Genomic DNA, 15,227 nt, shown 5'->3' with positions numbered 1-15,227 from the left:
AGTTTCTCTTCAGCTATATTAGCAGATCAGTAAAATAGCTTTTATCTGTAACCACAAAGAAGGAAGAGTAGAAAGATATTTTTTAAAAGGAGAACACTACTGATGTTATGGCATATGTCCAGCAACTTTGGACATTTTCCAGTGGAAATACTTTTTAGTCCTACTGGGTGTCTGTCCTGCTCTTAACATCTGAGCTTATCAGACATTGAATTTGCCCAGAGGGCTGGACACCTCGAGTACAATTCGAGTACAAAAAGCTGCAAAACAAGCTTATACACTAAAGGGAATCCATGTTCTCCACCCAAAGGAGGACTTCTACTGGAGAACACAGATCAACCACCGAACAACCCCGTAGGGAATCAGGGTTCACTAAGCTGTATGTATATGGGATTATCTGCAGTACACTGAAGCACTTAAAATAAGTTTTTTTAAACAGGAAAAAAGGCAGGCCAGTCAAGGCTACTGGTAAACATTTCGTAAAAGATTTATTTAAGTATCATTTATCACAAAGAAGAAAATACATATAAGATTAGAAGCATGCAACCATCATCTACATTTCTATTTATTTTTCTTGCACTCACAGCACATTGTAATACAACTCCTGTGCCAACCTCGCTTCTTCCTGAAAATACTGTGTTTCAGGACATGGGATAAACAAAAAAACAACACAGGAAGGTAAGATAACATATGAGAAAAGTGCAAAGTAAAAAAATTCATGTATATACCACATTCAAACCCCTCCCCCTCCAAAAACTGGATAAAGGCAAACTATCATTTTGCTGCACAATCAGATTGTCTTTATGAACTACTTTACAAAAAAAATTAATATAAATTAAGGGCACGATCCTGCAGACACTTATATTTGTAGCTAACTTTAATCATATATTGGCTCAGTTGATATTAAAAGCCACAAGTTAGTCACACAAATAAGTTCTTGCAGTATAAAGCCCTCAGGCAATAAAATGTTTAAGAGCATTAAGGAGAACAAAAATTAAAGCAAACAAAATCACTCCCAGATGTTTTGCTTAGTAAGTTTATATCAAACATTTTAAACAGAACAGTTTGCTCCTAAAGCCCTGAATATTTCTATTACTTAAGCAGTTTTGCAAGATTAAAAGACAAAACCCCCAAGAAGCTGGTACAGATGTTAATTAACATAAAAGTTGCTTCAGGCAGGTATGTAGGGAGGTGGAGGTTCCTTCTCAGGCATCTTCACTGCCATTTCATAGGTTGGCAGAACATACTGGAGAGAAGACATTTTGAAGTGATTAATGCCGAAGGTTGAAGAAAAAAAGCAAAATAAAAACATGCATACCACATCAGCAATTTAATTCTCTGTTGCAGGCAAATATTTTTGAGAACTTACTGATACCTCTAGTAAGCTACTGAGGAAGTGAAAGGCACACAGTTTACTGCTTCACTGAAGCTAACCCTAGGTCATTAATTCTACCCCTCTCTTGGTTTTGCAAGACAGCAAGGAAGGTTTTGATGCATGCAATCAGAAAGCTTCCCTCTGTTACAAAACGCTCTAAGACGTCTCTCTATAAAAACTCCTATTTTATGAATTATAAGGTAACTCAATCTATCTTAACGAAGTCAAAGCAGCTGATGTTAATCTTTCCAGTCTTAGTTTAGAAAACTGGACCAGATGTGTAAACATCCATGAATACTGCGTTTTTCTACTCCAGAATTAAACGTTTCGGTTTCCTTTCACCTCAAAAAGGTTTTACCTGTGGAGGAGCTTCAAATGCAGGGTACACAGCTATCTCCGGCAAATTTCTGTTGCTGATGTATTTATAACAGTTCCATACACAGTTGATTAGATACGCCTGAAAGAAAAGAGATTTCTCATCTTAAAAACCTCGTATACATTAGCCGATTCAGAAATTAGATGCTGGATTACATTTCGATGACAAAAAAGGAGCATAAATCAACTAAGTCAATATATATCCAAGGGATGGTTGCTTATTAACAGATTTAGTCACACGTGTATATTGTTGCTGTTCAGTCTTGCTATCATAGTGACTCAGAGAGGATGAACCCCACATGTTTCAGCAAAAGAATTCACAGATCCATCCAATTAATGTGTGCCTCAGCACAGCTAGTCAAATTAATCCCTAATTGGCTTATGTTTCTGCGGATCTCAGTCCAAACTTGCTTGCAGGAGGATGGGCCAACGGCACAATCCCGCTCATCCCTAAGTTAGCACTGTTATTTGTCCAACGCGCTGTGTGAAGGAGAGAACACACAGCCTGAGGTGCCAAGAGAGCAGAGCAGAGCAGCCCAAACGTTAGGTTAATGTTAGCTGCTCTACGAAGACACACCATCTAACAGTCAGAGCGTGATTATTTTTATTGCTATTAATCTGTATAGTATTACTCTATGTAGTTTTCACCGGCAAATTAGTACCTAGTTAATATATAAGGTACCAAATTAAAGTCCCAATAAATATAAAAGTATTATCTACTACGTTAGGCTTCCACTGCCTTCCTCCTCTCAGACACTCCTCTGGGAGAAAACAGAAAATGAGAAAACATTCTTTTTCATGACTTGTGTTCTTTTTCTTGAAATTTAATCTAAATGCAATAAAAGAATATTGTCATGGCCGATGTATACCACGAACTCATTTGTTTAACTAATATGTTTTGCCTGCATTTCATTTTTTGTAATGCAAATGAATTAATCTATATTTAGATCTTCAAAAAAAGGTAGTAACTGGTAATATCACCCTTCTATAGAAGGACAGTGCAGCTCTGAATTAATTACTATTTCCTCCTTCCATCATCTCCCTCCCAAAGCATGTGCATTGGTTTATTAGGCACAGTAAGAGATTTTTAAAGTTTTGTTTAGAAACCTTGTATGCAATAACTTGGTTCTGTTTCCCTACAAGCTTATTTATAATTATTAAAGTAACTCCACACATGCAAAAGGTGGTATTTGAAGTCTTGGGGTATTTCTACTCTCTACTCAGAAAGAGTAGAGCTGCACACAACATACAAGCTAGTTCAAGACACCTGTATGAGTGAAATCATATTTTAATTAATTATCCTAGCAATTCTGCTCAAAGAAGTTCTTAATTCAATACATTCACGTATGTTGATAGCATCTTAATATAGCAACTCATAAAATGGGCACAGTTAAATTGTAACTTACCTTTAGAATGATAAATAAAGCAAAGAATACCAGAACAATAAACAAGAGACAGCTGGAATCCAGTGAAAGAAGGTCATCTTTGTAAGGGAAATCCGGCTAGTGGAAACAAATAGGGTGGGGGGAGAGAAAGGGAGAATATGAGTATGAACAGCGTACATTGACAAATACGAAAGACACCCAAACTTCACACCAAGTGAATTGAGGTCTTGTGTAAAGAACTCTTCCAGAAACAATGAAAAGTTCAGTTTTTCTGTAGCTCCTTTTCTTAATCCTCCCACGAAGCACACTATTCATCCTGCCTCTGTCCTGCAAAAACAGATGACTACAGAAAAGGGCTACCTGTAAGGAAGCCTTGTAACTTCTACACTACAAGTCATTTCCTCAATCTCATGCTAATACAAACAGCCCTGAAATTCCCTTTTTAACAGCTGCAGCACATTTGGCCCCCCACCTGACAACTCTTTACTTCTTATCAGTCCAACCAGTTACATGCACACATGCAAACTAGAAAGCAAAAGATTTGCCCCTAAACTTCACAAGGAGCCAAAACACACCAAAAAGCTTCTGCAAATTTCAGACTCTTCTCATTCCCTGACCACAGTAACAAAGCCTCTCCCCAGCATCAAGCCATTTTTTTTTGTTTTGTTTTCAGAAGAGTTTTTAAGCATCTACTTGCACAGATCTAAACACCAGCCAGAAAGAGTTTGTGATCCAAGCAAACTGCTGGTATGTTCTACCCACTGAGTCTCCTAACAGTTCGGAAACAAAACAAAAATAGGCAGCACTAATGACTACTCCATTGCAGTCTCATCAGAAGGCCTTGCTGCAAAATGAGAAGAGCCATATAGGATGTGAAAAGGAACCCCAGATTCCACCCCATCACGTTGCAGACCATACATCATATCACACTTGTGCCAAGTGTAAATTAACTACGGGCAGATTAAACCAACATCGCCCTTCACAACTATTTCTCTCCTCTCCCTAACTTTCCATTTAGGGAACAACACTACCTTTGCTCCTTTCATCTCTGATAAGCTCTCATTCTCACAACCACCCCAGCAGGTACCTTCTATGGCTGCTGCAGACCGAGCTCCTCTTTTAGGGACAGGAAGGTGAGTATAGCTCTTATAGCACTCATCAAACCAAAGTTTAATTTCAAATGTAAATGCCAGCACGAACTGAACAGGTACTTACCAACTGATCCAGGTAATCCTTGATTCTGGGCAAGTAAGTTAGAGAACTGATTGCAACCAGACAACTAAGCACAAAGTCAAAGAGCTGGTAACAGAAGAACGGGATCAGCCAGCCTACACGATGCTAAAAAAAAAAAAAAAGGAAAAAGCTGCTTATGAAGTATTTAGTTAAACTGAAGTAGCAAGTTAAAAACCATGGACTGTAAGTATACTTACAGCAATTGCACCGTACACCATCATTGCACTGATTGTGAACATGAGGAGGGAGATGGCAAATAGAACGCAGGCATTTTCTGCATTAAAAAAAGTGCACAAAATTAAGTATCAGTCATTTCCTAAAGTTACCACACTGCAGCTGACAAGCACACAAGTTTTATCCATTATTATGATCTGTTCTCACTCAACTGTTTCCCCTGTGCAAAATGGAAGCTGTGGGTTTGAGTAACTCTGTCTTCTACTGAAGGAAAAAGAGCTGGTTCAAGAAAACCAGCAGGCATTCAGAAAAAAAATCTCTGCCTTAATCGAAAGCCTGAATAAAGCTCAGACACATCACTTAGAAGCCTGAGAAAGTTCGACTGTAATGCAACATAATGATGCTTATTTGCAATATGTCAGTGTTGAAAGTATGCGGGTGATTAATTTTACAATTGGAAAGAATTTTAAGTGAAGTCAGCACACTATCAACCTTTCTACTTTAAAACGGTTTGATGATATAATTTGGTCATTGGCAGTGGGAACAGCACTGCTCCTTAAGTACCAGCAAGGAAAATAGGAAATCACTGGGCGGAAGGTATCCCACTATTTACAAGAAAAAGCAGCTGAACAGAAGCCAAGTGGTAGCAGAATCCAGGACACTCATGAAAATTGAATGATAAAGATTCCCCTCAAGCATCAGGGTCACTGATGACAGAAGCACAGCTGCTTTCCACAAGTTAGATTATACTCACTCTCCTTCAGCAGGCACACTTTACATTTTTAAGCACAGAAAAAAAAAAACAGCTTGTGAGTCTATAGATGCTGTAAGCTCATGTTTTTTAATGAAGCTGAAGCCAAACTCTTGTGGTTCACATGCTTGAAAGAGTTGATCTGCAACTGATCTGAAAATTACACTACAGAAACATTTGCATGCCTAATTCATTACACGGTCTACATACACAGATGGCATCAAGGAGGCCCTCCTGTGTCTGAAACGCATTGCCTTGATCAGAGATCCTGAAGTACTCGTGAATAACCAACAAGTATCATACCAGTAGTGACAGATTCTCAGAAGAAAACCCACACAATACGATTTTAATTGTGAGTATGAATGAAGTCCCTCCATACACACAAAAACTTTTAGCCCATATCAGAACATGGGGAACAGGAGTCTACGTCAAGGAACAGGGAACAGCCATTTTACACTAAAAAGTACTGAAAGCACCTTCAGAAGCATCACATAAGTCATATAAGCTTAAGGCTACTACATATATCAACATTCACTACAGAACATACAACATTTTTACAAATATCTGTTGTGATTTTACTTAATGTTAGCTTTATGAAGGATTTGGTCCCTGTCCCCTCTCATTTCATTACAAACGAACATGAGTCACAGTTACAGAAGTGACAGTTCCTCAAGTCAGATCATGAATGAGGAACGAAGATCGTAAACTGGAACTCTGAAAATCCAGACCTGTGCTGTGCATCTTCACTCCAACCCTTGCTAAGTTTTAGTATAATTTAACAGGAGACGAGACATATTAGAAGTACCACTCATCATATTGCTGCACGCTTAAAAACAAGTGAAAACCACATTAAAAAAGAAGAAAGTACACAAGATTTCACATCATATATTACATTTATAAACCTTGGTCATTAAAGACAAGGGTTTGACAGCAGCTACACTTGTAGACATCATACACTTCATCTGTAACAATACACCAGGAAGTAAATTTAATTTTGCTCGTAATGCTTTCTCTTCAAGTACTTGGCATTCTAATTTTTCCACTCAGAAAGATGGCAAGCTTTTCTCTTAGCAGGCTTACACACAACAGCTGTAAAGCTCTTTCCTCAGATCTGTGACAACCACTTATAAAACCCAGACACTTCTGAAAAATAAGCTCTATTTTTGGTTTTATTGACCCAGCAAGAATAGTAAATGTTCATAGATAGTGCAAATTGTTGATGTTCCACATGTACTAACACTGAGTGTTGATGAAGGCCAAGAAATTTTTAGCAATCATTCAAGATGCTTAATAATACGAGGTAAAAGTTATAAAAGAAACTTAGTGCAATATTTTCATAGTAGAACTCAGTAATAATTGGAAAAACATTCAGAAAACAAGAAAGCCATAATTAAAAGCTGCATGCATATATTACAACTATGGTAAAGGCACACACTACAATACTGCATAGTTTGTTTTTTAATAGGACAAACGAGCCATGCACCTACCAGCCATTCTCTCGGAAGCATAGTAGTTCCCGATGACTTCATACTGGATATCAACAGTTGGCACTATGTTCGGATGAGTCACTTCCACAGTCAGCAAGATGCCCATCAGCAAATTCACCACCTGAGAAAGACCACAGTTACCTAGAAGTTCTTCACACAACAACAGCTATGATCGTTTTAAGGACAGTATTAAATCTTTCATTTCAATTAGAAATAAGCTCTTCGATTGGCAGGGGGGAGGGGGGCAGACAACAGAACCATTTAAGTTTCAAGCTGATTTAGTTAAAATCCTACCAAAAAAATGCACTACACAGATGCTAGTTTTAATGAATCGTAATTAAGTAAAGCTGCAAATGAAGAGGACAGATAGGGTTTGTAGGGATTCAAGCGCCACGAGCTGATACTGCACGATCAATACACAACCATGTGGACTGGAAAACTGGGAACAGTTAAAAGAGGCAGGAAGGAAAAGGTACAGTGATGAACTAGGCACATTTGCAAAGGGTTTCTGCTTCCTCCAACAATCTGAAAGGTGGAGTTGATTTAATGCACAACTAAGGTACTGCACCCTACTCTTCAGGGCAAGCAGTGCAAGGGGATGTGCAAACACAACACATTAAATACCGACCACAAGAGAAAACTTAGGTTATAGCTCGAATCCTCAGCCGTAGCTTGCTTCCTGTTTCTCCCCCATATTAGATTTAATAGACTAGATCATTTATTAAAACCTCCTCAGACTGCCTATGCAAACTCAGGTGAAATTAAAAAAATTTCACACAGACAGAACTCCAAAATCCATAAGCATCCCGCACTGGCTACATGCACACCAGTCCCTTTCCTTACCCTGCTGTTGAAGACTATTTCTGTTTCTCCATTTTGGTACATACCAGAAATGCTTTCAGTAACAGTAAGAGCTCAAAGAATCAAAAGCTGCTGAAACCTCTGGAAAATTGCCTTCACAGCATTTAGAGCCTATTCAGGACTTACAGGGGCGTAGTTTCTGTTACTAGTATCTGGAGAGACAGGCCAAAGAAAAAGATTTCATAATAAAAAAAACCTTCACAATGGTATTTTCAAGCCACAGTCATTTCTCCGATCAGTATTCAGCACAGTCACCACCACCAGCAGGATCTTTTACAATTAGGCTCCAAGGGGAAAAAAAACCAAAACACAACAAAAACACCAAACCACCACAAACTGGTTTGCAGTTTCTCATGACGTAAGAATATTTGCCAGACGTTTCTTCTTCTACTGCCATGGTTCCAGGGGTCTACAACACTAACAGTGGCAACTCTATGCACAGCTACCGAAGTTTTAAGTAAAATAGTTTTTGAATGTTTTAAAGGAGTTTTTTTTAAAAGGAGTTTTAGCTTAAGACTCGCAGTTCATACTAGTTTCGTTATTGTTCCCCCCCGTCCTTTTTAAGTTTTAGAGATATCCTAGAGATAAGTTTACTTACACTTTCTCCAAAAAGAACCCTTCATTGAAAGCTGACAGCTTTGTAGAAAAATGTCATCATGTATTAGACAACCTTATTAGAAGCTCCAGCTACTTGTATCCTCAATTTTGCGCCGTGGAAGGCCAAATATAGTGACTAGTACAGCCAGCAGTAGATAATCACATTTAGCCACTAATATCTTCGGTCTTGAAATACACTTATTTTTCCCCTCACAAGTCACTTCCCACAGGGCAAACTGTAAAGCTGCTCACCTGCCCTTTGCTTAAATCTTATTTTGTTTTACCATTGTTCAAAGGTATAGAATATGATCTCTCACCACTCGTTTCCTGCTTCTCCACTCCGGCTTTCAATGCCTTTTCAAGCTTTTTATTTCCTCCTCCCTGCGAATGAACCAGAGGTATCAACCTATACTTTGGAAAATTACTTTTGTCTCTACTAATTTTAAGACGTTTATGTCGAGGTCCAGGTATCTGGCTGTTGAAACACAAATTTCTACTTTGTAAAACACAAACAGACTTGTTCAGTTATTGCCAATTCAATTATATACAGTCACCATTTTAACTTAAATAGTGAACAGTTCAGAAACTTTAGCTGCTAGCTCTATCTTTACAATTGTAAGCTTCAGTGCCTTAGAATCGTGTCTCTGTCATCCTACAACTGTCACTGGTTTTTATTTTCATCCTACCCACAGTCCCAATTTAGCATACATAATTCTTAGTAATTTCACTAGTTAATGAGCACAGTTCAGAGCATCAAAGCTTTGTTTTCTCATCCGGAAACGGTGTGCAAGGAAAAATACAAAATTAGAGTCATTTGAAATCCAGCCTATGCGAACAGTATTTTTACTGTCTCATTGATCCTAACTTGAAACAAACACACACCTCTGCCAATTAACGCCCCGCGGCTTCCAGGACGCCATCGCTGCTCTTTGTGAATCATATCACAGCGCTGAGCAATTCATCACGTACAACATATGGATCGCAATTAGGAGGTACCGACAACTCCAAATTAGCAGTGCTCTCAAGCAAGAAGCCAGAGCTTGTATTTAACTGCAACCATTCCTCTTTCACAGAAGCTTGATAACAGCAAGACCACAAGGCTTGTTTCAACCCCGCAGTCAGCACGAACAACTGCAAGAGCATGGTTTGGATTGCAAAGCATCTTCACAGTTTTTAACTGAATTTACTCACTGTGAATAAAATATACATTCACAAGCAGTCTGCACAGAACAGAAAATGTGGTCTGAAAACACACATAACACAGATAAGCCTGAGAGCAATCTAAATGTCAATAAATTAAAAAAAAAAGCCAACAGCCCTGACAAGCCAGCCCTCAATGGATGGCACACCATTCGGAGGTGACACCTCAGAAATCCCAGCAGCCCCCCTTGCTAGGCTTTTTATTTAGAAAGTCAAAAAAAAGAAAAAGAGTTCAAATTCTTAATCAAAAGATAGTGTCTATTAAGGTAAAAAAAAAATGAATTTAGTTTTGTAGCGAGTACTACACTGAGCAGTTGGAGAAGTGTATTTTGCTTTTAAAACCAGGCTAACTGAGCTCAACAGAAGTTTGGTAGAGCTTATATCAACATAAAAAAAATACAGTAGCTGGTATTGAAGTAAAAAGTCAAAGAAGTAACAGAAATACTAGCTCTCTATACGATCAGAACTCAAAAGACTACAGAACTATAAAGAGCAATTAGCAAGCTCTTATCTCTATGGTGAATATATATATGGCTAATCATGCAAGTGCTTCCTATCTCTGGAGGCCTGAACATGAAGCCAGAGTTTCTCGAAGCACCCTAAAAGTCTTGTATGGAAACAAGAACTCCTACTGACCATCTGCTTCTGAGCAAGAAAGGTTGCAAGAAAGTGTAGTTGAGCCTTGTAACAACTACACTTTCCCACCTCTCACTTTTCCACTATTTTTCTTTAAATGCAGTCTTGAAGAAACAAACCAAGGTGGCTTTGTTTTGTTTTTCTTGCTGGTATACTGAAAACAGAGTATTCCAGAGCTTCTAGCACTGTCAGGATCTGATAGAAACCAGTTATATTTCTTTTCTTTTGGAAGTTTTGTTCAGTGAACAAACGTCTCCAGAGATCATCCTGACCCTCCCCGTAACCAGTAGCAATTGCATCACTTTGATTCCATCCCTGAAGTTTGCTGCCAGAACGCAACAGCCACTCCCTCCAAAACAATGCTCGTACTTTAAGACTGTTTATTGAACTCTGATCTGATTTTGCCAATGTGTTCACGTTTCCGGTTTCTGGAAAGCACTGTGCCTAATAAGAAAGTTTACAGGAAGAAAACTTCAAAGCCACATGTTTGCAATTACAAAGCTGGGAATAGGAGGTTTCCTTTCCTTCCTACACAGGCCAGCAGCGAGCGTTACAGGGTAAACCAAACTATACCAAGCCCTGAAATTCAAGTATGAGTCCTCTAGGAACGCTCTGAACTCATTTTTTCACAAAGTTTATCTATTTATCAGAAACAGTGGCAGAAGAGGACTGAAGCATGCTTAAAAGAGGGAGTTTAATCACAGAGCACCTACAGACATCTCAGAAGATAACGCTGTTGTTCTCTCTAGACTCTCAGAAGTACACAGAGAAGATGGCGATACAGAACTTTTAATGCAGAGCTAAGTTCATTTGATGCAAGATTTAGAAGCATACACATAAGCAAAGAACAGGAAAATGCCTAAAGGAACAGTTACATAAGAATAACGCACATGTATAATGGCCAGAACCCTTATCTTACTGAAACATCTGGAGTAGATTGCTACAAGACTCCATTTTATGCTTGGTATCAAATCCCTTCAGGACTGCAGAGCACGAGAACAGTGTATTCAGTAAATACAGGCTGGCCAAGATCTTCACTAACACGAAACTGTTGTGGAGCTAAGTATCCTCCTCCACAAAGAACTACCTCCCTCAAAAACAAAAAATGTTATTACCTCTTTCCACCATAATTTACAGGTCTAGATTATTAAATTGACTTAGAAACATTAATTTCAGTCTTTCAGACGCTAGCTTGTGATAAACAATATGCATACATGGTTCGCTAATTAACATGTCTGAACAAACTGACACACCACAACCCACTTCATTTATTTAGGAAAAGTTTATCAGCTGAAACATTAGTTTTATTTTCACCGTCTGAATTGTAGTCAGCCTTCAAAAGGGATAAATTATAACTGTTTTGATTTAAAGCAACAGGCAGGACAAGACCACTTAGGAATTGGAACCTTCTTTCAGCTCAGACAGCTAACAGGTGGCAGACAGGTGCCTGTCACCTTTTCCCAGCTGACATCCCAGAAGAACAGGATAAAAGCTCCAAGTACTACAGGGCCTGTTGCGACAGAAAGCACAGCCATGCCCCTTCCAAGTTCCTGGGTTTCCACATGATCCTGCTAACAGGAAACGAAAGTGGGGAATGCAGCAAGGTGCATTTGTTTCATAACAAGCACGAGCGTCTCCTGACTGTTAAGGATTTCTGCTTTTCCTTGATGTACCAGAAGCATACAGTTGATCTCCTTCCATCAGCACAGGGATCTAATTCCCCAAGTTTTACAGGATTCCAGAACAAGTCAGATATTCAATACAGTGAAGGACTAAGTTCTAATATTAGCTCATGTAAGACAGAAATTAATCAACACTAGGTCAGCCTTCCAGTTTTTCAAACTTAATTTTTTACTCAAAAATATTAAGATATCCCTTTCCTTGAGTTTTGTTATACTTTTCACACCCTGCCGTGACTTTTCTTACATTGCTTTCTCCTGGCATTTTATCACTTGCCAGAACCACTTTCTATCAGTGAAAGAACTGAGAGAGGGGCAGAAGAAAAGAGGTAAAAATTAAAAAGTTAATCTCTCAGTACTTGCTGAAGAGAGACCATAAGCTCTCTAAAAGTAAACCCTCATTTATTTCTCCTGCTGTAACAGCAGTTTCTGTGCACGGTTCCTCCACACCAAGGCATAAGAATGCAACATTCGCTATTTTTACTATCTGGGGAAGGGTAAAAGAAAATACAGGCTTTGGTTACAGTTTTGGAGAATAGAAAAGCTATGATGCAACATGTTTAAATCATCCTCACATTTTTACCACCCGTGGGGGTAACAGGAAGGAAAGATGACAAAAGGACTTCAATAAAGGGGAACTTGCTTGGTCCACGTCTTAACTCAATGTTACTGCTTTCACATTCTTATTTCACTCTAGTTCAAAACCATCTTTAATAAACGGGCTCTCTCAGTAAAAAAGAGTCAGAAAACAGGAAGTGTTTTGGAAAAAACAGACTTGTTTCTATAGCTCCCCAACAGCCGTGCTGGACGACAGAGAGCTCCCCTTTGCCACCAAGCTGCTTGGGACGGCCTCGGTACCGGCTTGCTTAAGACCCTCACCTCCCTCTCAGGGGTTACATTCAGGTCAGGAAGGACGTTTCTTATCGCTTTACTCCCCACATGCCCGACATTCCAGCCTCCCCGAGCACTTTATCAGCTCTCCTGCCAAGGACACCCTCAGCACTGCCTGAGACGCGCCGAGGCGCTACCCCTTCAGCCTCAGGAAGGGGACAGGAGCCAGGACCAGCACCAGGAACCCGAGCACGACGCCCCCAGGGCTCTGCTTCCCTTTCCTTTCCCCAGCCACTCGCCCAGGGCCGAACCCTGAACGGGACCGAACGCCCCCCTCTCAGTGCCCCCTCCCCTCAGGACCCCCCCCCCCCCCCCCCAAGTGCACATGCGCGCTGCCCCCTCCTCACAACCCCCCCCCACACACCCCGGACCCGAGGCGCCGCGCATGCGCGCTCCCTCCGCCGCTGCCCCCCGCGCCGGGCGCAGCCTCTCACCATGTACCAGGTGCCCAGGATGATGGTGCCGGTCCGCACATGGCAGCAGCCGCAGCAGCGGGTGCTGTAGAAGCGGTCCCGGCTCCGCTTGAACGTCATGGTGGCAGCGACACCGCCTCCCTCCCTTCCGCCTACCGGGCCCGCCGCCGCCGCCGCTCGTTCTGGCCGGGCGCTTCCCCTCAGCTGGGAGCCGGAAAACCCCCGCTCGCGCGTCACCGCCGCTTCGGCCAATCACGAGTTGGCAGAGGGGGCGCGGGGGGCGGGGCCTGCGGGAGGGCATACGCGTTGCCTCGGCGACGGGAGATTGGCGGCGCGCTGGACCAATCGGCGCGCACAGGGTGCGGCGCCCTGGCGTTCACCTGCGGAGGGGCGGGGCGGGGCTTACCTGAGGCACGGTGTGCGCCAGCCTCCCACGCCCCTCGTCCGCCATTTTGGGGCGGGTCGGGCGCCCCCGGCCGCCATTTTGGGGCGGGACTCCCCGCCCCCTGGGCTTACTCCAGTCCGCAGGCTGCCCGCGGTACGGGGCGGGTTCCTCAGTTTCCCCTGAAATTCAGCCAGAGTTGTAGCGCGTTTAATTCGCTTAAATCTTTTTTTGTTATTCTTTTTTTTTTTTTCACGAAATCCTCGGATTAAATTACTGATGTTGTGCATTACGTGCTAAGAGGGTATGGGATCAGGGTGTAAACAGAAGAGGCACATGTTAGTTCACAGAGATGCTTTACTCTTTTTTTTTTTTTTTTTTTTTGAGTCAAAGTCCCTGTTCCTGAGCGTATAATATTAATCACAGAACCATAAAGGTTGGAAAAGCCCTCCAAGATCAAGTGGTCCAACCATCCCCCTACCACTAATGTCACCCACTAAACCACATCCCTAAGCACCACGTCCAACCTTCCCTTGAAAACCCCCAGGGATGGTGACTCCACCACCTCCCTGGGCAGCCTGTTCCAATAATACTTCATTAGTCTCACTGAAAATTGCAGGTGCTACCAGACACACGTGTTAATTAGAAATAATGTGTATAAATCTGGGTGCTGCCTCCGAATGTGTGGTAAGAGGCTGCTCCAGCATTTAGGAGCAAAAGCTCCTGTTCACATGCAGAGGGGTACCCATAAACTTCCCCTGACCCACTGACATCAGTGGGTTTTGCAGCCTTGCACTGTTGATACAGATATGCACACAGTTTATTTTAACCCTGGTGCAGCTGCGAGTATTTCCTTCTTGGCTGCATACAACTGATTTGAGACACTCATAGAACATAAATATTTGCTGTGTGTGTATATACCAAGATGTATGTTATCTGCCAGTATTAATACTGTTTTTTTCACTCTGAACAATGAGAAGGTAACGAGGGTGACTGTACTTGTCCTATTGATATATTCCAGGTCCTACAATTAACGCATGTTATTGTTTTAGCTACTTAGTCTATTTTTAAACATGAACTGTTGCTGAGTCGTTCGAAATGATTTACTTAAAGGCTTTAAAACTGACCTTTTTATTTTAAATCCCCTGTGTTCCATAATTGGTGTTTTTCTTCCTGAGGGCATATTTCATTTTTGAATAAACATATTGTAAGTGCTGCTAAGACTGCTCTAATGGTCCTATTACAAGCTATTGTTTGTTTCTTTAGTGCTCCTAATGTTCCTTGTGCACAGATGCTTCGTAATCAACAGACTGATTTAATGTAACAAAACCGGACTAATTTTAATCAATAAACATGTACATATGTAAATAAATATAAAAAGAATGTGCATTTTGTTGGAATCAGTCATTTAAAAAATCATTCTCCTCACAGATGGCATGTTGGGAAGCCTAAGCCTACTATTTCTGCAGCATTCACGTCTGAACTGATCACATCGTTGCTGCAGAGCTGAGAGACTTTGCTTCCTGTCAGTCTCTCCCTGCATGAAAGACGAAATCACAGGACTAGAGTGAGTCACAAGAGAAAGCAGGAGTTTCTTGCTTGGGTTAGGACATTCACTTGGAAGCACCAAGATCCCATTCTCAGTTCAAAGGTGTTACAGTTTGTGAGGGCAAGTTCTTGAACAAGGATTTTCCAGATGGACACTTTGCCTTCACCAGTATCACTGGCAGCTCTCATGTCAGGCTCGGATCTTCAGGGCTATTTTCATGAGATGAAAGAAATCTTAATTAA

At 41.0% G+C, this 15,227-nt stretch overlaps 1 protein-coding gene across 1 annotated transcript; it reads right to left on the bottom strand.

Annotated features, from left to right (window-relative positions):
• Positions 1-460: 460 nt before the first annotated feature.
• Positions 461-13,449, bottom strand: LAPTM4A (lysosomal protein transmembrane 4 alpha). Its single transcript, XM_035560233.2, has 7 exons — positions 13,076-13,449; positions 6,778-6,898; positions 4,563-4,639; positions 4,348-4,470; positions 3,154-3,249; positions 1,731-1,829; positions 461-1,243 (listed from the first exon to the last, which is right to left on the bottom strand). The coding sequence occupies exons 1-7, from the start codon at positions 13,172-13,174 to the stop codon at positions 1,169-1,171; spliced, it is 690 nt and encodes a 229-aa protein (XP_035416126.1). The 5' UTR covers positions 13,175-13,449; the 3' UTR covers positions 461-1,168.
• Between the last annotated feature and the right edge of the window lie 1,778 nt (positions 13,450-15,227).

This window comes from Cygnus atratus, chromosome 3, assembly GCF_013377495.2.
Source record: "Cygnus atratus isolate AKBS03 ecotype Queensland, Australia chromosome 3, CAtr_DNAZoo_HiC_assembly, whole genome shotgun sequence".
In the NCBI taxonomy this organism is placed as follows: Eukaryota; Metazoa; Chordata; class Aves; order Anseriformes; family Anatidae; genus Cygnus; species Cygnus atratus.
Note: the sequence above shows the minus strand (reverse complement) of the source record. Positions and strands in the feature narration are given on the sequence as shown.

Bases quoted from the DNA above. Each gene is read 5' to 3' on its own strand.
- LAPTM4A (XM_035560233.2), bottom strand. From the start codon at position 13,174: ATGACGTTCAAGCGGAGCCGGGACCGCTTCTACAGCACCCGCTGCTGC. The intron at 3,250-4,347 runs GTAAGTACCTGT...TGTTTCCACTAG, and splicing joins AGGATTACCTGGATCAGTTG to CCGGATTTCCCTTACAAAGA. The intron at 1,244-1,730 runs GTAAAACCTTTT...TCTTCTCTCCAG, and splicing joins CATTTGAAGCTCCTCCACAG to TATGTTCTGCCAACCTATGA.